At 43.2% G+C, this 24,389-nt stretch overlaps 4 protein-coding genes across 5 annotated transcripts; 3 read left to right on the top strand and 1 right to left on the bottom strand.

Annotated features, from left to right (window-relative positions):
* The first annotated feature begins 1,078 nt into the window (after positions 1-1,078).
* On the top strand, positions 1,079-3,609 carry lrrc10 (leucine rich repeat containing 10). Its single transcript, XM_084018088.1, has 2 exons — positions 1,079-1,358; positions 1,545-3,609. The coding sequence occupies exon 2, from the start codon at positions 1,653-1,655 to the stop codon at positions 2,520-2,522; it is 870 nt and encodes a 289-aa protein (XP_083874214.1). The 5' UTR covers positions 1,079-1,358; positions 1,545-1,652; the 3' UTR covers positions 2,523-3,609.
* Positions 3,610-4,387: 778 nt separating this feature from the next.
* bscl2 (BSCL2 lipid droplet biogenesis associated, seipin) lies at positions 4,388-6,831 on the bottom strand. The gene has a single exon (XM_084018084.1). The coding sequence runs from the start codon at positions 6,796-6,798 to the stop codon at positions 5,659-5,661; it is 1,140 nt and encodes a 379-aa protein (XP_083874210.1). The 5' UTR covers positions 6,799-6,831; the 3' UTR covers positions 4,388-5,658.
* A 381-nt stretch (positions 6,832-7,212) lies between these two features.
* Positions 7,213-16,261, top strand: fnbp4 (formin binding protein 4). 2 transcript variants are annotated; one of them, XM_084018064.1, is made up of 17 exons: positions 7,213-7,273; positions 7,875-7,952; positions 8,119-8,237; positions 9,666-9,840; positions 10,082-10,229; positions 10,388-10,481; positions 10,577-10,921; positions 11,326-11,518; positions 11,642-11,781; positions 11,863-11,967; positions 12,270-12,403; positions 13,392-13,552; positions 13,979-14,280; positions 14,409-14,526; positions 14,648-14,841; positions 15,413-15,570; positions 15,695-16,261. In XM_084018064.1, exons 1-17 carry the CDS (start codon positions 7,270-7,272, stop codon positions 15,783-15,785), a joined length of 2,559 nt encoding a protein of 852 aa, XP_083874190.1. In that variant the 5' UTR covers positions 7,213-7,269; the 3' UTR covers positions 15,786-16,261. The 2 variants fall into 2 exon arrangements, with proteins under 2 accessions (XP_083874190.1, XP_083874189.1); XM_084018063.1 differs by having other exon boundaries at positions 7,215-7,384.
* Positions 16,262-16,803: 542 nt separating this feature from the next.
* Positions 16,804-24,386, top strand: agbl2 (AGBL carboxypeptidase 2). Its single transcript, XM_084018062.1, has 22 exons — positions 16,804-16,968; positions 17,535-17,655; positions 18,117-18,290; positions 18,418-18,525; positions 18,855-19,002; positions 19,097-19,352; positions 19,623-20,024; positions 20,199-20,341; positions 20,828-20,987; positions 21,185-21,311; positions 21,430-21,530; positions 21,679-21,791; positions 21,905-21,983; positions 22,114-22,206; positions 22,308-22,388; positions 22,464-22,562; positions 22,674-22,740; positions 22,958-23,107; positions 23,192-23,222; positions 23,307-23,533; positions 23,677-23,818; positions 23,952-24,386. Exons 2-22 carry the CDS (start codon positions 17,553-17,555, stop codon positions 24,163-24,165), a joined length of 3,018 nt encoding a protein of 1,005 aa, XP_083874188.1. The 5' UTR covers positions 16,804-16,968; positions 17,535-17,552; the 3' UTR covers positions 24,166-24,386.
* Positions 24,387-24,389: the final 3 nt, after the last annotated feature.

The raw sequence follows: 24,389 nt of genomic DNA, 5'->3' as shown, positions 1-24,389 counted from the left end.
CCCCAGAACTCCCAGGTTCACTATATATATCCAGGTTCCCCCTGGGGTGTTAATTTGCAGGAGAATCAAATTGTGAGTTAATGATATACATGTCCTTAAATTACCATATTTGGATGGAGTTGATCTCCACATGTTAGCTTTATGGTTGTATTTTAGAGCCAACTAATAGGCTACTGTAATTAGCAAACTATAGGTGTAGCTATTGTTATTGAAACATCAACGTTTTTTGTTTTTTTTTGTCTAGAAATAAGGAGTCTTTGTTGACCTTTTACAGCAGAAAGTTTGACTCAGGTCAAAGATGACATTAATGATGACATTATTACATTAAGTGCTCCAGTAATCTCATAATAGGACAATTAATTACAGCGCTTTTCCTGCTATGATAATATCAAAATGTCCGCAATGAAAAGGGTGAATTATTTCTGTATTCTTCAGTCTGAGATGTTGGCCCGCCGTTGCCTGTTTGAGGCCCCCGGGCAAGTGGATAAGGTGAAGGACACGTGCTAAAAACAGTCTGCCAGTGAGTGAAAACAGACAACCATTATCCCCTCCGATAAGGAATATGAAATTCCTTCACAGTTTTATCGAGTTGGAAACTAGCCCTAATTAAGGCATGCAAGATAGTGCGGGTAAATCACATCTCAGACAGTTCATGAGTATTTCCCCCATGAAAGATGAATAGCAAATGAAATTCCAAAAACTCATGAGTGCCTGCATTTTGGAGGTTGTTTTTTTTTAGTTATTGCACACAAGTCTTGACTCCACAATGATTGACAGAGTTGATGTTCAAGCAGTTCAAATGCAAATTGCACACCCTCCACATAACTTCAGTACACCCTTTCTTTTTCCTATCTGCAACCTTTTGATTTACTACAATCTAAGTCTGTGCAAAAAAAAAAAACACAATCAAACTCCATCTTTGGTCTCTCCGTGAAGGCTAGCAAATTCTTGAGATTATTCCACAGCACAGGACCACTTGACTGGCCCGGTGGCACAGACCCAGAACTGCGCCTGGGCCTATTAAAACAGGGTGTGTATGACCTTTGTTGCTCTTTCATCACAATGCACTTCTGAGGCTTTGCACCCTGCCCCTCCCTGTCTCTCTCTCTCCCACCTCTGTCATCTCGGAGAAGAAGAGGGAAAGTCATTAGGCACAAATGGGGAGGAGAGAGTAGCTAGAGGTTGCTACTGCCATGAAAGTCAGGGGAGAAGCACATAACCAGTGAGAGATAGAGTGAGGACTGCACAAGGGAATATCCAGCCAGGGAATACAACACGTTTTCAGCCCATTAAGTTGGATAAACAAATGGCTTACAGTCGGAGATGCTGAGCGTCATGGACATCAGCAGCATTGGAAAGTAGGTGCTTTTCGATTCTCATTCCGATCATCTTTACACTTTTTGTTTTGTTGTCGACAATGCTTATTTTCATTAGGTGTGATTCAGCATCACAATCATATCACTGCTGCTGTAGCTTCATATTCTGATGCAGCATTAGCAAGATGTATTACGTGGTTTCAAATTTGTTTTTTTGTTTTTCTCAAGATCAATAACTCCGGACGGGCGGTGGAGGAGTATTAATGGGATGAAATGAAATGTACTTGAAGACGGCAACAGCCTCTTCCAGTTCAACCCGTGTCTGGCACTAAATTGATGTGGAGGACCGGCGGTGTATCAGGAGAACCGGGCAAGATGGGCAACGCCATGCGGGGCGTCATTGCCTTCATTCCCTCAGAGCGCTGTCAACGCTTCCTCGTAGGCGACCTGAAGGAGATGCCACTTGATCGGATCGTGGACCTGAGCAGCCGGCAGTTGCGTCGGCTGCCTGTAGTCGCCTGTGCCTTCAACGAGCTGGTGAAACTCTACCTGAGTGACAACAACCTCAGCAGCTTACCGGCTGAACTGCAGGGTCTGAAGAAGCTGCAGCTCCTGGCTCTCGACTTCAACTGCTTTGAAGAGCTCCCTGCAGCTGTTTGCAGGTTGCCCCAGCTCAACATCCTTTACCTGGGTAACAACAGGCTCGACAGCCTCCCCAGAGAGCTCAGAGAGCTCAGGGAACTTAATACTCTGTGGCTAGAAACGAATTGCTTCGCCGCTTTCCCAGAGGTAGTTTGCGAACTCCCCAATCTCAAGACCCTGCACCTTGGTTATAACCAGATCCAGAGTTTACCAACAGAGCTCAGAGGGCTGGAAGAGCTACGAAGTATCTGGCTTGCTGGGAACCAGCTGGCAGCGTTCCCACCAGTGTTGCTGGAAATGCACTTTCTAGCGGTCATTGATGTGGATCGGAACAAAATACGCTTCTTCCCAGGCCTGTCTCACTTGCAGGGGTTGAAACTTGTCATCTACGACCATAACCCCTGCGTTAATGCCCCCGTAGTGGGCGAAGGAGTCAGAAGAGTCGGGCGCTGGGCGGACAACGCAGATGAGGAGCAGGAAGACAACGGGTCAAAAGTAGGGACTGAGACAGCAGAGACTCCAGCAGAGGTCACGGAGGTCACTGAGGGAGAGCACAACATTTAGGGTCAAGGAACAAAGCGGCCTTCAGCTGTGGCGAGGCTCGGCAGCGCAGGATGACGTTCAAGTGGGACACTTGACGCTGAGTGGCGTGTTCAGGCTGATGGCATTTGGTCCATATATGGTAAAAACATGTGACACAAGTTGTGCAAAAGGAGAAATTTGAATCCTAAAATAAAAAAAAAGTTTAGTATGTTTGTTACTTACACAGAATGAAATGTTAGTCTTGTATTTGAATTAGTAAAGCTCGTATATGCCTTTGAATGATTAGCCGCCACAACATCGACATCATAAATTGCTATTAATCTTCACCCACATCAGAATTTCTGTTGTCAAAATGTATTGTAACTATTTTATGTTATGTTAGAAGACTGTCTTGGGATTTTTTCCCCATAATTTTACAGTTGTATGACATTTGTGGGATGAAAGCTACTTGGAAAACACTTTTCTATTAAATCAACTGTGCAGCCCGTCAGTATGGCAGGCATTGAGAAAAAGAAAAGGATCCATTACACAGATTCTTGTTTGAGATGAGTCTGAGATCATATCTGTGCCTGCTGAGGCTAAATACAGTCAGGTTTTTAATACAGATGATGGATGGTTTAAGTCAATTAGTGCACTACTTATCTAGACCAATGCATAATTCATCTGATAGATTGGGGCTGTGGCTTTGAATAGAGGCTGCTAATGGTCCTTAATATCATCGCCTACGGTTTTGTAATAGAAACCAATCATAAATGAGTTTTCCAGTTCCTCAGCATACCAGGAAACTGCAAACAAGATTCCACAATGCACCATTTGAGGTGTTTTGAATGTTTTTAAGTCAAGCGCAGGGGCAAATTATTGGAATGGATGCCCTTTTACTGGACATGTGATGATTTTACTCCGAATGAACACACTGAACTACTGTTTTAGCTTAAATTTTGGCCCCTTGTGAAAACAACAACTTTATTGTGTAATTATGTAACTCCCGGAGATTCTGTGAACATATTAAGACATGATTCTCTTTACCCTTCAAATGCTGCAGTGTGAGATGAACTTCTTACTTATTAAACTTCCCCCAAAACACCTAAATCCAAAACATCACTAACTGTGCGTTTCACAGTAGTCACTCGTGGTGTTACGAGAAGCTGTCTGCAGCGAAGCACTGCAAACGTTGTTTTGGTGCTGTTCTTTTCACTGTGTATTCAAGCATTTAATATCACCATTCATTTATTCTCATGATTTCATTCTTTGATGAGGTTTCTCCCCCCCAAAAAATCCAGATTTTTAAACATATTTTATCAGAATCATCTAAAAAGATTATACAAAAGGTGCAACACATTCTTGTATGTAAAAACAATGACTTTATCTAAAGTGTAAGTGTTTTTAGAAACACAAATCTGTTCAATATCTTCTCGTATTTCCAACATTTTGAGGTGAAGTTTTGTATAAACGGTTCAATTTAATACCACAAGCAGGTGTAATAATGGAAATCATCCATCCATCCATCCATTTTCTACCGCTTATCCTGTATTCAGGGTCACGGGGGGGGGGGGCTGGAGCCGATCCCAGCTATCATTGGGCGAAGGCAGGGTACACCCTGGACAGGACGCCATGTACCGCCTAATGGAAATCATATAATATTGATTTCATATGATCATTTCATTTCAGGAGAGTAATTTCAGAATGCTTTCTGATTTTATTCGTGATCTATATTCTATCAATATAAAATATATTATGAGTAAAACAATTAAATAAATGCTAATTCCACCATGACAAATTTCCACATATTGACAGATATTATACTTCTTCTCTGTGCCGAAGACTTTGACATTTAAGTTCTCGTATTTGGTTTTGCCAAATCTCATACACAAAATGGAACAAATTCAGGCAATTCAGTGCTTAGCTGTATGTTTATTTGCTTTGTTCAACACATAAATAACACTTATTCATAAAGCGGGACATTTGCAAGGATATTCCCAAGACAGAATACAAGACGACAGATTAAGGGTGCATCATATTTGACTCTCTCTTTGGTACCGAACCCTATGTTAACACAACTAAACTTGCTTAAACCCTAAGCACCCAGGAAGTGTAAGTTAAACACATGGAGGCCAAGCTATATTCCAACAATTCCTGCATCACCTTCACTTTATTAGCTCTATAAACCAATATTTTAAAACAGTAACTTTACTTTTCCTTCTTATACTGTTCCTTAATGTTAAATACAAACATGTTTAATTAACAGACATATATAACATAAAAGACCCCTCTTAAATACCGTGGTGCTTTGTTGTTATGAAAACACAATAAAACTTAATTCCCATTATTAAATTGCAGAGTTTAAACTGCACTGTAACAGACACTGAAAACGAAATAATGGCAATGATGGAATGAACCATTTTTGTAAAAGCATTGCTCTGACTAATAAACCATGACTGTTAAATCACCCATTTAAAGGGAGACAGAATGCCTCTATATGTTACATGAAAATGTAGGATACATGCAACACATTCCTTGTGTGCCTCAGGCTGGACACGCATTGTTACAGGCAATTTAAAATCAAAGACACTTTTTTGGGCACATTTTCCAAATCGAATTGCTCTGAGAGAGCCTCTGTGAAAAAGCATCACGAGGTTTGTTTTTAAATTGACCATAAATAGTGTGTGAAACTTTCTCGGAATCCCCAAAAAAACGACTTCATTTTGAAGTAGCAGCTACATTAAAAAAATTATTCACGCCTTGTACTGGTCATGAAGGGGTCACTTCTTGCATCCAGCTAACATGGGCTGGCTGTGATGTGAGAACATGCCACCCCACCGGATTTGAAACAGTAAAACATGGGACTGACTTTAAACAAGTGTGTTAAAATGTTGTTGCAGGAAGGTAACGCTAAATTCCTCTGGCAAGCCAGAGCTGGAATTTATTATTGCCTGCTAAGAGCATCATCTAAACTAAAGATCGCAAAACATACAAGACTATAGAAGCGCTGTAGACAACAAACAGAAAGAAATGAAAGTTACAATGAGGTAAAGTGTTCTCAACATAAGACAAAACAACAGAGCTATATGCGCCAGTGCCTAAACAGACAGAGGTATGACAGTCAATTCTGACATGGAGCATGTACTACAGGTGCTTGTATTGTGTGCAGTGGCGTGGTTCACAGGCTCATCCACGGGCCAGGTCTCTGCCGGAGTGCTGTCTCAGGCGGAGGAAGCTGGGATCCATCCAGCACGTCGGAGCCGTCTTTCTCCTCGGGTTCCTTAGAGTCAGACGACTCTTTCTCCGTGGTGTCAGGCACATCAGCCCCAGAAGCTTCTGAGGGATTCTCCGACGACGGCTCTTCCACCGTGTCATTTCCCTGGAAATCAGATCCCTCATTCACGGCTCCGATCACTTGAGGGGGTTCCTTTTGGGAGCTTTCCTTCTCCATGCGCTTGCGAGCCTCCTCTCTCCTCTGCTGGATGCGGGTGTTGTCCCCCATCATGACCCTGATTCTGACTTGCTCTGGGGGCCAGATCCCGCCCCAAACAAACTGCAGGTAGCTGAAGAGCACGATGGCACTGAGGAAGGCAAAGTTGGTGGCCACACCGAACACCGCGGATGTCAGGGGGAAGTTGTACAGGACGTATCGTATGCCAGTGAAGTAAGCATGGATTCGGAGTTGAGACGAGTAGATCTGCACTCGTTTGGACTGGATCTCGATGACTGCACCGACAGAGGGTTGATAGGCGTTCGTCTTGTAGTCTGCGAAGAGCTCGACGTCTATAAGCTGCTTCTGTTCGGCCATCCCAGTCAGAAACAATGGAGAGAACAGCAAAGTACCCAGGCTCTGCAGGAGGCTGGAGCGGTAATGCAGCATGGTGGATCGCCCCACTGTTGAGACAGTCTTCCCACCCTTGGTGTAACACGACATCTTGACCATGAACATACCCAGATTTTCATTCACCGGAGACTCTGGCATCTCCAGCTCCAAAGACACCCGATAAGGCTGACCGTAAGCCATCACTTGGTCCCTGTCATTCTTCATGAAGGAGATGTTGGCCGTGGGGAAGGAGCAAAGTGATGACTCGGAGGCATCACAATCAGAGGTGTAGTAGAAGTGCACGGGGGTGGAAAAGCTCACCGTGGGCATGTAGGAGTAATAAAAGCTTCCATAGAGAAAGACGGCCACCCAAAGTAGCAGGAAGAGGACACAAATCAGGATGGCAGCCTGCAACAATGTCCGCCGGGCTTTGAGGAGAGTCACAGCCGCCACATCGCGGAGCCAGTGCAGAACCGGTCCCATCGTACTCCCCATCGTCGCGCGTGATTCGGACCTTCTTCTGGGTCCTGGTTTAAGCTGCTGTGCCTCCTTCGAGCCCGTTTGACGGGTGCGTCCGCGGTGGGTCCTTATGTTCATACATCGGTGGGCGTCTCCCCTCGAAACCGTAGCATTGCTTATCTCCCCACCGTGACTAACGTTAGCTAGTCTGTTCAACTACGAGCTCAATTAAGTCGGCGCTGTGGTCGGAGTTTTAGCTTGTTGTTAAGCAGACGTTATTTAGGTACGTAGGTGAGTTAACGTTTAAAAAAACTCCGTGGTCCCTACGGTTGGCCGGTGACGTTCTCTCTACTTGACGTGCTCGGGAGTCTAAGCTAGTTTTAGATGATTAGCTAGCATCCGAGACACCGTGAACCGGAAGTTGATGCCTTCTTTTGTGCCACCTCGCAGCAGAGCCGCAACGACGTCGCCAGGGAAGAGCGCTGGTCCCGAGACTCTCAGACTCCGATGGGTAAGAAAAATCGCCTCACAGGAGGGACGGTTGGTCGGAGAACGATCCTCCAGCTTTCACCTCCCGGGCTCCGTGGTGGAGAGAGGGAAGAAGCACCCTCGGGATCTGATGGTATTTGTCAAATGTTACATCTGTGGCTTGTTAGCTACAGGTTAGCTGAATGCTAATATGCTCGAGGTGTGAAGAATGGGCCTCTGTGGCTAAAAAAAAAATCCATTCGCTTGAAGAAATATGTTGCCGAATTGGTTAACATCTGGTGCAACGACAAACCGCTACCAATAATAGCCAAATGACAATAGTAACACGGTAGCTCATGAAACGAAACCGTTATTTATGCTAATAAAAGCTATCGGCTCGCGTGCTAAGCTAGCAAGCTAGTCGTTAGTTTGTGTGAGCATGCCAACATATGCATATGACAAATGACTGGGCCGGTTAACCCAAAATGTAGTTTATCTACTTAACAATGACAGCGTTACATTTGACTTGCTTCATCTAGGAGTGTGAGCATGTTGTTCGTGTGGGGAAATAACGTTAGCTTCTAACTAGCTTGTAGCAAATGTTGGAGATCAAGGCTAACCTCTTGGCTGACATTGTTTTGCAGATGAACAGGAGGGTGATGGACTAAGATTTGTTAGAGGAAGAATCACAAACATGAAGAGTTCTGCAGTCAAGGCCACAGGTAATGTCTGTCTGTGTGTGTGTGTGTGTGTGTGTGTGTGTGTGTGTGTGTGTGTGTGTGTGTGTGTGTGTGTGTGTGTCTGTGTGTTGTCTGTGTGTTTTGTCTGTGTTTCTCAGGCAATGAAAAGCCATTCAATTGAACAACGTTGTTTTGTTCCCACCTGTAGAGGGCTTGTCCTTGCTTGGAGCCTATGAGGATAGTGATGAAGAGGATGCTGGAGAATCTCTCCTGCATTCAACTGCCAAGTCAACTGACATTGACAGCACATTGGCCAACTTCATGGCTGTGAGTATGATTTTCTGCATCTCTTAATCATCTGTTTTGGTTACCTTCATCTGAACCAATGCTTATGTACGTTTTATTTTAAGACTGTGACTTCATGCTAGATGTACAGTTGAAGCTTTAGGCTACTGCAGTCACATTAACATATGTACACTTCACAACAGCAGACACGTGTGTTAAACCCATTGTGTTTATGTAATGAAGATGAGAAATTGGAGAGTAAAGTATGTAGTAGTGAACTAAAAGGACACATTTAATTCCATCAGTGGGTCAATCAATTAGGGCTGCAGCTATCGATTCTTTTTGTAATCGATTAATTTAGCACTTTATCGATCGATTAATCGAGGAATCGGATAAAAAAAATTGCGTTTTTAAACAACCAAAACAAATAATGCATAACGAAAATGATGTGGCTGTAAAATGATCAAGCATTTCTAAAAAAAATAAACAGAGGTATTCATTCCAACTACAAAATTTGGCTCCAAAACTAAGCCCATTTATTAAGTGCCAGTGAGAATTTAACAACAATACAGTTAAATCAACTTGGATAAAACATCGATAACATTTAATTTACGTTTTGTTTTGCCAGCAATGGCCCGTTCCTCTCCCTGCCCTAAATATGTGTGTATATAGTGTACTTCTTCTGTGCCATTTATGTATTTAGCTTTCTCTATCACTACAGTAACTGTTTGACCGTTCTTTTCTCTGCTTTGAACTCCTCCGTCCGTTTGGGCAAACACAACAACTCACAGCCAAGCGTAAATCAGGCTTTCCGATTGGCTGTAAAAGCTGCTACGGGAGCCAATACGAGCGTCCGATGCATAAACGTAACTCTATACGTCACTCGCAAGATGGCGGATGAGAAGTGATCGATATACAACAAAACGGAGAAATGCGCCACGGAGACGAGGAGACATCTAGTCACACATTTTACAACTTTACGTATTCGTTTTGTTGTCAGAAATAAATCGCTCACATGGGCAAGCAGGATACCGTTGTTTAGCCCCGATACTCTCTGTCGTTTACGGACATTCTGAGTCTGACTTTCCGCCATCGCGCCAACTAAATTCAGAATGAATGACCGTGTATGACGCGCTGGTGCTTCCTGAACAACGGTCCGTGTGGAACAATCGGATCCCTGCACATAGGCGCGTCATAGGAATTTAACGAGGCTTCGAGGCAGATGTTTTGCCTCGAGGAATTTTCATAATCGAGTTAATCGAGTAACTCGATGAATCGTTGCAGCCCTACAATCAATCATGCATAATCAATTTAGTCAAACAAGTGTGCAGGTGTCTAACCTGGGACTAGTTTTTCTTTAATAAATCAAGGATCTATGTGCAGAAGTGCTTAGAAGAGGGGCTACATTCTAAGGGCTGAAAACAATTTAGTCAAAAAATGTAAATTCCTGTTGCTCTTTTCCTACCACAGGAAATTGATGCAATCACTACCCAGCCAAATCCAGATGATGCAGTATCTCCTCCTCCGGTCCCACCTACCACCCAATCCAGACCTGAGGTTGATGCTAAGCAGACAGCTGCCAACGCAGACCAGAAACAACAAAGCACAGAGTTTGAGTACAATACACAGTACTCACTTGCAGGAGGTAACTGTCTGTTCTGTTGTATTGGATCAAGTGTTGGTCTGATCCTGATGTCATATCCTGATTTACAACATATTTTTTCAAGTATCTGTGTTTTATATTATTTTTTCACTTTCCAAATTGCTCCATATTGATGAAATCATGCATGGTTTGGCCTCAGTTGAGAACAGAAAAATGAAACAGATCACCCAAAGTCTGCTATGATTTGTATCCAAATATCTCCTGTGTGCTCTTTTTGTTGCAGTGGGTGTAGAGATGGGAGACTGGCAAGAGGTGTGGGAAGATAATTCTGGCTGCTATTACTACTGGAACACTGTGACCAATGAGGTGTCCTGGGAGCTGCCACACTATCTAGCTGATCAGATGAAAAGCCTGGAGGAGAACGCCAACAGGTAGGAGGACGAGACATAGTATATTAACAACTTAATGAACAGCATCTTCGTTTTTGAAGTCACTGCCCTTAGCATCTGTAGTACAATTCCTTTTATATTTTTTTTAATTTGTCTGTGGTACAGAAATTCAGCTATATATGATGTATTTTTCTTTGTAGCTCCAATGTCAACGGCAATAGCACAGCACATGTAGCTTGCCACACCAAGGAAAATGCTGCAGTCCTGCCCTCCGTAAAAGAGACCAAAGTGAAGGCAAGCCAAATCGAATTTGAATGAACTAGATTCTGTGGTGTTTAAGGACTTGTATTCTGAGTTTTAATATACAACCCTCATATTTTGTCCTAAAGGAGGTTATTGAGAGTGTTGTCGGCCTCACAAGTGAAGAGGAGGAACGCCACGGAGTGGCTGCGTCTCTGCTTGGTCCTCTGATCCCTTCTGAAGTGAAAGAAGCAGAAGAAAAATGGAGAAAAAGACTAATTAAAGGCTTGGATGAGAGCGAGAACAGTTTGGATTCCGATGGAGAAGGTCTTCGCCCTGCAGAATCCCCCTCTGCTCCTCCGGTGGAACCTGACCCAGTTCCCACTCTCCAGAAAGACGTTTGTGCCAAGAAGCAATCAGGAGACAACTCGGATGCTGAGGAGGAGACAGAGGAAGACACAATGGAGCTGGAACTGGCTCTGGAGAGGAAAAAGGTTGGTTTTTATTATAGTGGGATCTTTTATAGTGTGCAGCTTTGATTACTGGCAGGAATTGCCTTCAAGGCATTTTTTGTCTGTCAAAATATCTCAGTAAGCCTGGAAGGAAATTCACAACGTATTGGACTGGAGGATGACTAGGATGATGATGATTAGATTTTGTTGGTCTAAGGTCTCTGTGACCTGAAAACGCATTATAACAATTCAATACAAATGCCAAATAGAGTAATTGTTGAAGTGATGACATTTTTCACAGACTGGTTGTAAACTTCAACTTGAACTGTTGGTGGAGGCATACTACCGCAATGTGGTTCTTCTAGTTTTAGTTTGCAGCAGTAGCATTTTCAAAATGTATTATGTTGTCAGTGTGACAGCTCTCTAACCTGTTGTCTGACTCTTAGGCTGAGCTCCGGGCGCTGGAAGAGGGTGATGCAAGCGCAGGGGGCTCCAGTCCTTGTTCTGAGACGAGCCAAGAAGCCTCTGGTTCTCGAGGCTCTCTAGTGAAGAAAAACAGGTGGAAGACTGCCTTCCCCTCTGCTCCCAGCCCCGACTCAAACAGCAGAGGCTCAGACCTACAAGACAACACTGAGACAAGTGAGTCCAAACAATTTCATGCAATATTGGAGGGTGGCATACATGATGGCTGTACCATGCTCTTATTAAATATGATTAGTCCAAACGTCCTGCATATTTGAATGCATCTGTTGTGTCTTGTAGCACTTTCTAAAGTCCCAGAGAGTGTTGAGGAAGGAGAAGACAAGGGAAGTGACAGTGCTGAGGAGAAAACTGTTTCAAAGCCTCCAGTAAAAGAAGAGGCAGAAGCACCTGAGCTCAAAGTAGAAACGCCTGAACTCAAGGTAACAACAATGTTTGTATTACTTACCACAAAAATGTTGAGTCTCTTTTGAGACATGTTAATAATGCTGAGAAAAATTTAGTTTCAGATTGGAGAACTGGCCAACACATTAACCAGCAAGATGGAGTTCCTTGGGATAAACAAAAAGGCCATCTCAAACTTTCAGTTTCTTCTGCTACAAACTGAGGTGAGAGGCAAATGGTTAATTCACTAAGGAATATTATCCTAGCTTCCAGATGTAGATATCCCAGTGTGACTGCTAAAATATTTAACGCTTAATTTTGTTTCAAATCATTTTTCACACAGCCATGTGGTAGTACTTAATATTTAACATGTTCATTATAATCCATCATACAGTTTCATTTTTAACGTAATTACTTTATCATGTTACTCCTCTATCTTGTGACTCTTGCTTTGTCCCTTTTATCTCTACTTTTGGGGCTTTGTCTCATTCTGGTCTCCTGTCCTTTCTCCTTTTTTCTCCCCCAGACTCGGATTGCTGACTGGAGGGATGGCGCTCTGAATGGGGTCTATCTTCGCCGCAGGCTTCAGGAAGCTGCCGAACACATAAAATATTACGAACTTAACGCCACCCCTAAAGGCTGGTCCTGCCACTGGGACAGGTACGCGCTCCTTACCTTTCACATCTCTAAACTCCCTCGTCCCCCCAAAAGCTTACCGTATGACTACACCGCTCTCAGTGCCAAGGTTGCAGACTTTGTTACATGACTTGGGGAGAAGCTTAACCAGTCTAAGAGGATCAGAATACTTGCAAGAAACAGACTCTGCAGGTTTCTGTTATGCAATCCTGGCACTCTGCCTTGCACATACTGATAAGGGAGCATCCACTCTGGGCCAGCCTGCTTCCTGTTAAGTATTCCTGCCCCCGAAAACTCCAGGTCCCCATAACAGACTCTTAAGCCCTTTTGTTGTGAGGGCATTTGTAGACTGATTATGGGTCCAGTCACTGGAAAATTGGGAGGGGGGAATGGTAGGGAAGTTGGTTGCGTGGGAGACCTTGAACTTTACAGGACTACAACACCCCGAATGCAATGCAGACAGAGTGATGCCGTCGAAGCGAGGAGTGTCACGCATCAATTAAAAGGTGAAGATGGAGCAATGACGGGGATCCAGCAGGTCAGACCTACTCTTTTCATATGTCTTCTGTTTTTTATTTTCTGCTTTCTGATGTAAAATGAGTTGACTGTGTGTGCTTGTTATTTTCTGACCCATGCTTATTGATGATTATGATGGTGCTTCCTCTCTGGCGTCTTCCTGTGTCTGGGAGGGAATGCTTGTCTAAAACGGAACAAATGTGACAGCCATGGTGTGAGCTGCTGAATGCTCCTTTCAGGACCTAGAGATGATTTGTTTTGCTTTCTTTATTTTTGAGAGCAAGGTGGGTTCCCTATCCACATCCATAACCACACTCTAATTGGGCCCTTCTGTTGGACAGCTCAAGTCGCTGTCCATACCAACACTCCTGCCCCCCAACTGTGGCCATTATGTCCACTCCCTTGCCCCACTGTCCCAGGGTTTCATGCCACTCAGCCAGTTGCTTGGCCAGTCATTGACACTCTTGCCATCTATCTCTGTTGTCCCACTCTTTAGAGAGCACAGGCGGTATTTCTATGTGAACGACCGGACCAGTGCCTCCCAGTGGGATTTCCCAAAAGAGGACGACAAGGAGGAGGACCCGAAAGGCAGCCAAGGTGCACAGACTTCCAGTCAAGAAGAGGACACCAAAACTTCATCTGCTGGCGATGTCCCAGGTCAGTCTATTATCGCTGTTGTTGCTCCATTAGACCTGCCTATCCCATGTTGTCTGTAGTCACTTAAAAAATCGAATTGTGTACTATTCAACACTCAAAGGTTTTATTGTCATATGCACAGTAAAGAAACATGTTTCCCTGTACAATGAAATTCTGCTTTTGCTGTCCACAGAATGCCAATGTAACATCTAAGTATAAAAAATAGATAAATAGTATAAAAACAAAGTAATGTTAAAGGCAGCATGTGCAAACGGTGCAAATGTAATTATGTATTAATGTTCCTTAAGTGTATTTCACTTTAAACAAATGCATGGAAAATTTAGCTTTGCTGTATTAAGTGCATACTGTGTGGCAACGCTATCCTCACAAACACCCAATGTTATTATAACCACCTTTTTTCTTTCTTTTTTAATTTTTTTTTTACAGGACCCATTTCTTCTCCCCCTACTGCCCCACCAGCACATCCTCAGCCTAGTGCACCATCCCTCTGGTCCCCACCTCCACCTCCCCTTCCTGACAGCCCACCTCCACCTTCCAACCAGCCCCCACCTCCACCTCTCCCCCCAGGCTCACCCCCACCACCTCCTCCCCCTCCTGACAGCGATGGAGAGATCATGGAGGTGGAGATGGAGATGGATGATGATAATGACGGGGAGCCGCCAGCCCCTGGAACGGAGGAAGATGGCAGTGGGAGACCTCCTTTGCCTCCAGGCACTGCTAGCATGAAGGTATGGGAATAATCAAGGTTCTTTAGTGAACTTCTGTTGATATTGTACCTGATAATGCCCCATGTGTAACTTCAGAATAAAAGAGGACATCTGCTTTTAACTTGTATTATATTTCTTGTCACAAACAGATTATGGAGTCGCCGGGACCCTTGGGGAAGGGTCAGAAACGTAAAGCAAGCCAGCTGAGTAAAGCTATTACTATTGGCAGCAGTCCCATTCTCTACACCCAGCCTGCTTTCAGTGCAGGTAAAAAGATCACTACATAACATTGCTGTTAAACTATGAATTAGGCATTTTTTCAAAAAAGGAAGGGAAGTACCTTTTAAGTGTTAATATAATAAGATAAGTGTCATTTCTCTCTGTGCAGCTCCTCTAATGTCTGCAACGGTGTACTGGGGCTTGCCTGCTGTCCCTGCTCCTTTGGCCCCCTGTGAACCTCCTGCACCACCTCTCCCGGCCCTACCTCCGCAACCTCCACTGCCACCATCTCAGCCGCCCTCTGAACCTCCTGGAGCCAAACCTCTGCCCACAGACAAGACCAAGAAAATAAAAAAGGATAAGGTTAGTATTGGCGTTAACGTTTTAGATCAAGTGTCAAAGGAGGGCAGTATATTAGTGGGGAAAATGTGTTTTAATACCAATAATCAATCAATCAAAACTTTATTATAAGCTCATGGTCCAGAAAAAAGACATGGCATTACATATAATACATGCTCCATTTGTATATGTGCCAACGTTGCATAAGAGAATATTTACTTTTGCAAACCTCAGCCTTGCCTATAAATCATCTCATCATTAATTTATTCTCCAATACAATGTCCAAGATATTTTACCTTTTTTCTTTTATTTATTGATAGATTATTATCGGACCATTAGAAAATCAGGACACTTCAGACATTTCTCCGTGTAGTTCTACAGATCACAACAGCATTCTCACTGGCATTGTATTTGATGTCATGTACCACATACGGTAAGGAGCTGCTGGAGACCAGCACTAGACTGACTCAGGACCAGAACATCATCCGCGTACATGAAATGTTTCATGAGATTATTACAATCATGTACCCAGTATTACAGGTTTTCAATTGTTTAACGGTATAAAGAATAACTGTTTATAACTTTATCTCTACAGTCAAAGAAGAGTAAGATCAAAATGCCTTCCCTGGTGAAGAAGTGGCAGAGCATCCAGAAGGAGTTGGACGAGGAAGAGAAGAGCAGCTCCAGTGATGAAGACAGAGATCAGCTTAACAAGAGGAGTATCGAGGACTGGAAGCAACAGCAGCTCATGACGTACGTTTGAATAGACTAATATTTGTAATAGTTCTGATGATGGTATGAGGACGTAGCTATGATGCCAATCTCTTCTGATATTTTTACATCTTGGTAACTTTTTGTTGACTTTTTCATTCCACAGAGGAAAAGCTACAAAAAATGCCAACTTTGAAACACTCCCTGATAACTGGCGGGACCGACTGAAGAAACGGAAGACGACGAATAGCACGTAACATTTGACCTGGGTTGTACACCGCCCAGTCAACTTTTTTTTTTTTTTCAGTTTTTTCTTTTTTTTTAAATCCACTCCAACCATTACAATAAGGTCATCCTACTTACAGACTGAAGTTTTGTTTAATGATCTATAGACCTTCTTAACCATTTTACTGGTTAACAATGGAGACATTTGGAGGCCCTTACATGGCGGGCCATTCACCAGAAGGGTTTGAATGTCCTTTTCCTGTTTTTGTAGCCAGTATTGTAAATGTGCCAAAAGTCTTGAGTTCATCAGAAATAATTCACCACCATTTTATATAGACCCCACAGCAGAGATGACCACCAGTTTGTTTTTTTGGAGGGATTGTATATTTTATTGAGCATTTTTACAACTGTGTACATATAATGTATAATGGGATAAGCCATGCTTTTGGAAGGGTCACTGAACTTGTACATTTTGTAAAAAAGTTATTAAACTGTTTTTTCAAAGCCACCTATTTTTTTTGTCTTTTATGCTATTTATTTTTATTGTGGTTATTACGTTTTTAATAGATGACTCACTCATAATATGCAAATAACAAATAAATACTGTTTAACCACTCGATTTGAGGGGATTTCATGTGTAATTTCCGAGTCGGCAACTCGTATTTACCATATTTCCGATACCACGTGAATGCAGCACGATACCAACGCTGCTTCACTGTTGAGGCATATCCGGGGCAACCGCGGTGTTGAGACAACAGGTTGCTTGGCAACAAAGCACATTTCGTGAAAGAGTCTCCCACTAGTAGTAGCCGCCAAGTTTGCCTATCGCGTTTATGGGTATGAAAGAACGTTTAAGTAGCGCAATTAAAATACAAGTGAGGTAAGTTGCTGTGGGACATTCAGAAATATTGTTAGTTGTTGAGTTGAGAGCGGCAGTAACTAGTCATAGAAGAAGCTAAAGAAAATTGTTCACAGGGGAATGTGGCAGCGGTGACAAAAGGTGTTTAATCCGGATTTAAGGTGCTAGTTTCGTGCAGAAAACCCAGGGATGTGTGTGATGGAGGCGGACACGGCAACTGGCTGCTATTCGTGCTAGCTAACTAGTAGTTAATCTACAGCTGCGCTTCTTTACGTTAATACGGTACACTGAATGGCACGAGGACGACTTTCCCTGGCTGTTACTTATAGCAGAAAGGCACCATCAACACCTCACATGTGAGTATGCTTCCTCTGTGAATTCACTCAGAATACCGACGTTATTTCAGACCATATTTGTACTCTCTGGCTGGAGTTATATCGTAATATGTATATCTATTTTTTTCTTTTCAAGATATCAAATGTTTAATGATGGACTTTGAGCTACAGATAATATCAAGGCAAGGCAACTTTAATTGTAACTTTAATTGTATAGCACATTTCATACACAAGGCAGACTCAAAGTGCTTCACATCATGACATGTCATACAAGAAAGTGAAAAAAATAGAAGAATTAAAAGAAAATAAAGGCAAAATTAAAATGCATTACAGAAAGACAAGGAGAATAAAAACATATTTGCAATAATTAAAAACAGTGCAGACATTAAAAGATTTAGCAGAAAGCTATGGTGAACATAAAAGTTTTCAGTCTAGTTTTAAAAGTGGTCAGAGTCCATCATTGGTCTGTTGATCATTAGTGGTATGTTACTTAAATAACGTTCAAATTAGCAACAAAAAAATTGACAATCGCCCTATAAAGTTTTTATACCTCATGCCTGAAATGATTCATCTGTTTTTCCAATCAGGCAGAGGAAACGACAACCATGGCTGTCACTGCTCTCAAGAAGTTGTGGAATTCCCACCAGTTGGGCAAATCGGACACCAATGACTCCAACGCAGAGGAAGAATTAGCGGCCAGGACACAGTGTAAGCCTTTTTCCAACATGGGCTGCATTTATATGCATGCATAGCCTACTTTATAGCTTAACTTAGCTGAAATTTGAAATTGTTAATGTAAATTCACTAATAAGATCTGTGTCAATGTGTTGCTGTTCGACCTCATTTGACACCACTGTCTTGTGTCTGGTGTTGAATGGGAATCCTACTATTGACTGTCATGTACAGGAAGGGAGATGTGGTCAACAGTACTTATGTATTGATGGCATCCCCCTTCCGAATGCTACATCATTATATATTGATCAAGCCCTTTTGTGACTGAGATGATTAAAGCAACCGGGTGCAGCATAATCCCTTCTTAAATGAACACGCTTGTTTGGTTAAGGTCAGGTAGGGGGGTCACGCCTAATGAAACATTCATAATGCACCACTGGAAGAACGGCGGCATGAAAAGACTGGTTGATGAAGGTGTGATTCATGTCTCCACTCAGTATCGATCAACCTAAGTCAGACCCTGCGGACCAGGCAGCTGCTCATAGACTTTGACGGTGGACGACCTATTTTAAGTCTCAGGGCACCGTTGGACCTGGTCAACTTCCCGTCTATCTCCCGTCCCCGCTGGCCCATAGAATGTGAAGTTATAGGTGACATCATCCATCACATAGGTAATTTAAAATGTGATTGAAACCAATCTGTTATTATTAGGTATGTATCACAATATTAATACATTAAACATGCCCTTTTGCTGTTGTGTCAACATGTAATGACACCAAGCGGGTGTGTGTGTTGTAGAGTGGGACCCCCCAGAGCCAGAGCCTTTCTACCAGCCCACAAGGCATGAGAGGGCACCCATGCCAGCAGGAGAGGAGAGGGGGAAAGTGGTATACTGCACTGACCATGGTAACCTCTGGCACCACGCCTTTTTGTGTTGTTGTGTACATAGCATGGCAAGTTGTATACTAGTGAGGACAAGCCAACCTTGCTCCTTAATGCTTCAAAATGTACTTGTTATGTTTAATATACAATATCATAGGAATTTTGTGGGCCATTAGGTAGCTAAAGTGTTTTCCCTCAGCAGTGTTGGATATTAACAATAAATAATTTTCTAGATAAACATGAAATACCCCTCAACTGCTCTCTGAAAAACAACGCAGGTCCATGTTTTTGTTGAACCCTTTAACAAATTCAGCTCTTGATTTTCACTTTCATGTTGTTCTCACTTCTTTCAGCGACCAAGCGTCCCTATTTCACCTGTTCCCGTGTCGGAGGAAGCCGGGGGGCCGTTAAGAGTGTCACTCCTTACGGCAATCACACAAACGTCACCCTCGAGTTTGAGTCACGCTTTGAGAGTGGGAACCTTCACAAGGCTGTGCAAGTGTGAGTCTCTGCAGCCTGATCTATCTATATTTTATCCCTGTTCATCCTGTGGCTCTCGGTTAAGTTGCTCTCTCTCTGTGTCCTTCCTGTTCAGGGCTGACTATGACTATGAGCTCACCCTGAACACAGACATGTACACCAGAAAGCACACGCAGTGGTTTTATTTCCGGGTCAGGAGCATGAAGGCTGGAGTGACCTACCGCTTCACTGTCATCAACTTGGTGAAGAGCAGCAGCCTGTATTCTCAGGGCATGAGACCACTCCTCTACTCTGAGAGGGCTGCCAGTGAAAAAGGTGTTGGATGGCAACGCACCGGCTCCAATATCAGATACTACCGCAACTGCAATCAGGTGGGTGAACTCTGACATGTTGGAAAATTTACAAAAGTTGTCCCAATTGGCTTATAAACTGTAATTTACATGCATGTGTTGTACTTTTTGTACTCCAGCATTTACAATTTGAGAGAATATCCAAACATGTTTCAAATAGGTAATCATATTGAATCACCCATATGTCACCCATATGAGATCTTAAGTAAAACATGAAGAAACTGTTATCCATCGTGTATAATTGTAGAAGCAGGATCTCTTTTAAAACCCATAATTTCTGTCTCTTTCTAGAATACAAAGGACAGCAACAGCGACACAAACCCCCAGCATTCACTCACTTGGACTCTCCAGTTCCCTCATGACTCAGACACCTGCTACCTGGCCCACTGTTACCCCTACACCTATTCCCACCTGCAGCGCTACCTCAGGCGTATTTCTGACAACCCAGCAGTTGCGTCATACTGTACACTGCGGGTGCTGTGCCACAGCCTTGCTGGGAACGCCGTGTACGTGGTGACGGTAACGTCCCGGGGGATCGGCAAGGCGGAGGGCAGGACCAAGAAGGCCGTGGTGGTGACGGCCCGAGTACACCCCGGAGAAACCAACGGGTCCTGGATGATGGAAGGGTTCCTAGACTTCCTGCTCGGGGACTCAGAAGATGCTCAGCTACTCAGGGACACTTTTGTTTTTAAGGTGAGGGGACTTCACGCTCATATTTGTCTTCTTATCATGATCATTACTTGATGACATGATGTTGATGGTGAATCAGTAGAATGATGAGGTTCTGTTGCCATTTATTATATTTTGTTGTGCTGTTTACTGCCATCAAACGCTGTCTTTTTCTCATTTGGCTTCGTGGGGCTGCAGGTGGTGCCAATGTTGAACCCAGATGGTGTCATAGTGGGCAATTACCGCTGCTCTCTGGCAGGCAGGGACCTCAACAGGAATTACAAGACATTGCTCAGGGATTCCTTCCCCTGTGTGTGGCACACCCGGAACATGGTGGAAAGGTATGACAGAACACATACATGAACAATTATAATACACATTAAAGAACCCATTTTTCATGTACATTTACTACATGCAATTTGGTGTTTTCATTAGTCTTTCTTTCTGTTTTTTTTAAATGCATATACACTTTATTTGTGTGTTTGGCCAGTAAAATGTGCAGGTCAGATATTACAAAGTCTATTTTATATATTCATTTTATGCATGCATCAAACACAAAATAGTTATTTTTCTTCCCTGGAATATCTTCCTTCATCATAGTTGACAGTAGAAACAGAAAAGAAGGGTCTTTGATGCATACAAACGTCAGCTGAGGGTAGCTTTGTGGAACTTTAACATTTTCCTCTGTGAATTGTGTCAAAACAAAGCTTTCTCAAACATGGCTCGTGCTGTATTTGTTGCTCTCTATTTCTCTCCTACATTTTTGTTTTGGGGGATTTTACCAAACCACGATCTATCCTGGTCCTTTTATGACATATTTTCCCCAGGCTGATGGCTGAAACGGACGTTGTTCTTTACTGCGACTTCCACGGCCACAACCGTAAAAACAACGTCTTCATGTACGGTTGCAACAACCAAGGTGATGCTTCTCTGAAGCTTCGTGAGAGAGTCTTTCCACTTATGATGAGCAAGAATGCCAGTAATAAGGTAAAGTCACTGTTTTTGACAACATGTTAGTAAGAAGGGGATCCTATTTACATCATGACACCATGCTCATTCAGCAGTTCCTAATCTGTTGCACACAGCAGCACTCTCTACAATACGTGGAACACTTCATATTCACCATGTTTCAATATGAACTCATGCATACTCAACATTTCATTTACACCCTCCCTTTGCATCAGTTCTCCTTTAAGAGTTGTAAGTTTCGTGTTCAGAAGAGCAAAGAGGGAACGGGACGAATCGCCATGTGGAAACTTGGCATCAAAAACAGCTACACCATGGAGGCCAGCTTTGGAGGCTCCACTCTGGGTGAGTTTATACTTTCAAAGTGTGTGTGTGTGTGTGTGTGTGTGTGTGTGTGTGTGTGTGTGTGTGCTTGTGTTTGCATGTCACTTGTATGAGGATCTGTCATGTGTTTGAATGTCAGGTGAAAGGAGAGGAACACATTTTACTACTCGAGACCTGAAGTCGCTCGGTTTTTACTTTTGTGACACCCTGCTGGACTACTTTGACCCGGATCCAACCAAGGTGGGAGGTAACCCTGTGTGTCAACAATTTGCTTTATATCAGCCCAAGAAAAGAAATGATTGTATGCACCAAAATAAGTTTGGAGGGTTGGAAGAAAATTGTGCATGTTTTGCTGTTTTTTTATGTTTCCTCTGTGCCCTATTTTCAGATCACTTACTGTCTGAGAGAGCTGGCAGCGTTGTTGTCAAAGGCGGGCAGAGAGAGGCTTGGCAAAGATTTGAGCACTGACTGTAACTTCACTGTGTCTGACCTGGAAACCAGGTGATACAGTAATGTATTACTATTACCTTAAACACACCAGACTTGGGAAATATGTGATGTAAATGAAATGTGCTCTCATTCAACTTGACAGTATTTCTTGATTGCTTTCACAGCACCAGTGGTTCAGATAGTTCCGATTCTGACGGACTCCCAGTTCATTTACTGAACCAGCCACAAGCTGTCCACCCAGAGGTACATGACATAAATCCACTCTCCTCCTTTTTTCCTCCTCATAAGGTTCACATCACATTTCCATCACCTTGTGGAAATCTGTCTTCTCTTGTATGAGTTTACCTCGTGCCTCTTCTCTCTTTCACAACAGTCTCCAGCGAAGAAGAAAAAGAAACGCTTGAGGAGTCGCAACAAGAGGAACCGGCTGCTACCAGAGCGAGTGATGCATAACTCACAGCCAAAGGTCCTGCAACGCAGCGTGAAAGATATTTTAAGAGACCAAATGACGTTTTAATTAGTTCACACTCGTCTGGTTGACTGAGACTGATTAGCTAACCTTTGCAGGAGTCCGACTTGTGCCATGAGGACACAGTTAAAGAGAGCGTCCGGGAGAGGCCTGTCAGAAGACGGAGGAAGAAATGGCAGGTATGAAGAGAGAGAATGAATAATGAAAAATACATTTCCTGAGCTGTCCCTTTCAGTATTTCTTTCTTTGTGAAGGTACATGGCCCGATAAGAAAAGCTGTGGTCCCTCCTCCCACCACTCACCCTGGGGAGGTCAGTCAGGTGACCCTGTGGCAGGGCGGCAAGCCCGTCAAGGTAAAGATGACCCAGATGATCCGCATCTAACTCACAAAATCACCTTATCTCACCAAACGTTAGATTATTGACCAATCAAAACATGTTTTTTGGCTGTTTTCTGTGTTTTAGGACAACGGAAACATGAAAGCAGCATGCCCACATCTCAGCACCAGCACAGCTGTGTCACCTCACAAAGGTGATTTATTTTGGAGGCTCATCCTTTCTCATACCCTCAATGTCTTATGCATCACTGCCATATTTTATAGGTTATTCATGTTGCCTTTCGACTTCCAAATATGAAGATTTTGTTAAAGTCTCATTAAGTATATTCCAAGTATTTCATTGTGTATATAAATGTATATAAATATTCCATTATAAGGAATAGACATCTTATACTTGGCTTGCTTGCACAGATGACCTGGGGATGTATACGGGACAGAGATGCTCCTCCCAGGTGCTGCACCTGTGTGCTCTCCTTCCAACTTCACCCAATTTCATACAGTCCAACCAGCAACAGCATCACCGCACACGACAATCCTTTGTTCCCACTCAAATCTACAGAGGTTCGTCCGCACACAGCAGTTCAAGATGGAAATGAATACATATTTTTAATCTCTTTTGTGGTGACGCTCCTCTCCCTCTTTCAGGGCTACCGCATTTCCTTACAGCGCCCCACAGGTAAGCCTCACAGAGACTATAGATTACTAGATTACTACACGTTGATGTACATTCAGATTCATCGTCGTGTCTCTTCTTCGTCAGGTCTCCCTCATCCACGTATGTCAATGTGGTTCCAGACATCGTTTCAACCAAGCGCTTGCTGTCGAGCGTCACCACCGACAAGTTCAACGCTCACCCAAACTTAAGAGACAGAAACTCTTTACGGGTGTTACAGCGTTACTTTGTGCCTCAGGATTCCTCCGTCTCGCATGCAGACATCACCACGACCACAAGGCAGAATGAGGAACGGGAAGAAGACTCCTCAGAAGGTTTCATATGCTCACATATTATACTGATATATGGAACAGAAATCCCTTTTTTTGTGATGTTAAAGTAAACAAACTGTAAACCTTTTTTTTAAATCACTGTTAATCTCAACTCTTTTTATCATCTGATCATATCATTTATCCAGTGGGTCTGTCACAGTTGAGATGTGTACCACTAGGAGTGCAGAGGCAGAGAGATGTCACTCCTGACATCCCCCGAAGGGAAACTGAATCATGCAGCAGATTATTTGTGCCTGTACGGAGGGACACACACCTGAGAGGAAATGGGTAAAATCACTTTTAATACTCTTCAGCAATCTCTCTGATCTGTCATATCTCTCTATGTTAAATGCTCAGGTTGCTATTGCAGTTCAACGATCGGGAAGTAAGCCCTGATCTTGTCCTTTTTCCATTTCCTCAGACTATGCAAAGAGACTTTGGAGGACAAAAGGCATCTGGGTGTTTTAACCCCAGTGTCGAAGCCTTCAGGCCTCATGAAGATGGAACGTCCACAGAGTGAGAGCCTTGCTAGGCTTCAGGCTAAGGACACCAGGCACTATCACCCTGGAAGAGAGAGCCAAATAAAAAGTACAGCAGTGGTCAGTCTGCCTCGCTGTAGGACACATTATTTATGATCTGGGAACTACAGATTGATATTATTCTACCTATTCTCTGGCCGGTGAATCTCCTCGGATGGATCAAGAAGACTATGATTTTTTCTAGAATGTGTTAAATCACTCGTTTATTACCTCATTCACACATCATGAGTGAAACCCCCCTAAATTTAAATGGAAACCTTTGTTTGATGTTTAATTACATGTCCCTTTACAAGATGTATGGATAACAAAACCTTTTTGTG

Source organism: Eutrigla gurnardus (genome assembly GCF_963514095.1).
Source record: "Eutrigla gurnardus genome assembly, chromosome: 9".
Taxonomy (NCBI): Eukaryota; Metazoa; Chordata; class Actinopteri; order Perciformes; family Triglidae; genus Eutrigla; species Eutrigla gurnardus.
This window is presented reverse-complemented; position numbering and strand designations above follow the sequence as displayed.

Excerpts from the sequence above, each read along its gene's own strand:
- lrrc10 (XM_084018088.1), top strand. The coding sequence starts at position 1,653 with ATGTGGAGGACCGGCGGTGTATCAGGAGAACCGGGCAAGATGGGCAAC.
- bscl2 (XM_084018084.1), bottom strand. The coding sequence starts at position 6,798 with ATGGGGAGTACGATGGGACCGGTTCTGCACTGGCTCCGCGATGTGGCG.
- fnbp4 (XM_084018063.1), top strand. The coding sequence starts at position 7,270 with ATGGGTAAGAAAAATCGCCTCACAGGAGGGACGGTTGGTCGGAGAACG. Across the intron at positions 11,782-11,862 it reads TAGAAACGCCTGAACTCAAG|TTTCAGATTGGAGAACTGGC; the intron begins GTAACAACAATG and ends AGAAAAATTTAG. Across the intron at positions 14,527-14,647 it reads CCAGCCTGCTTTCAGTGCAG|CTCCTCTAATGTCTGCAACG; the intron begins GTAAAAAGATCA and ends CTCTCTGTGCAG.
- agbl2 (XM_084018062.1), top strand. The coding sequence starts at position 17,553 with ATGGCTGTCACTGCTCTCAAGAAGTTGTGGAATTCCCACCAGTTGGGC. Across the intron at positions 19,003-19,096 it reads CTTCACAAGGCTGTGCAAGT|GGCTGACTATGACTATGAGC; the intron begins GTGAGTCTCTGC and ends CTTCCTGTTCAG. Across the intron at positions 23,223-23,306 it reads TTCCTTACAGCGCCCCACAG|GTCTCCCTCATCCACGTATG; the intron begins GTAAGCCTCACA and ends CTTCTTCGTCAG.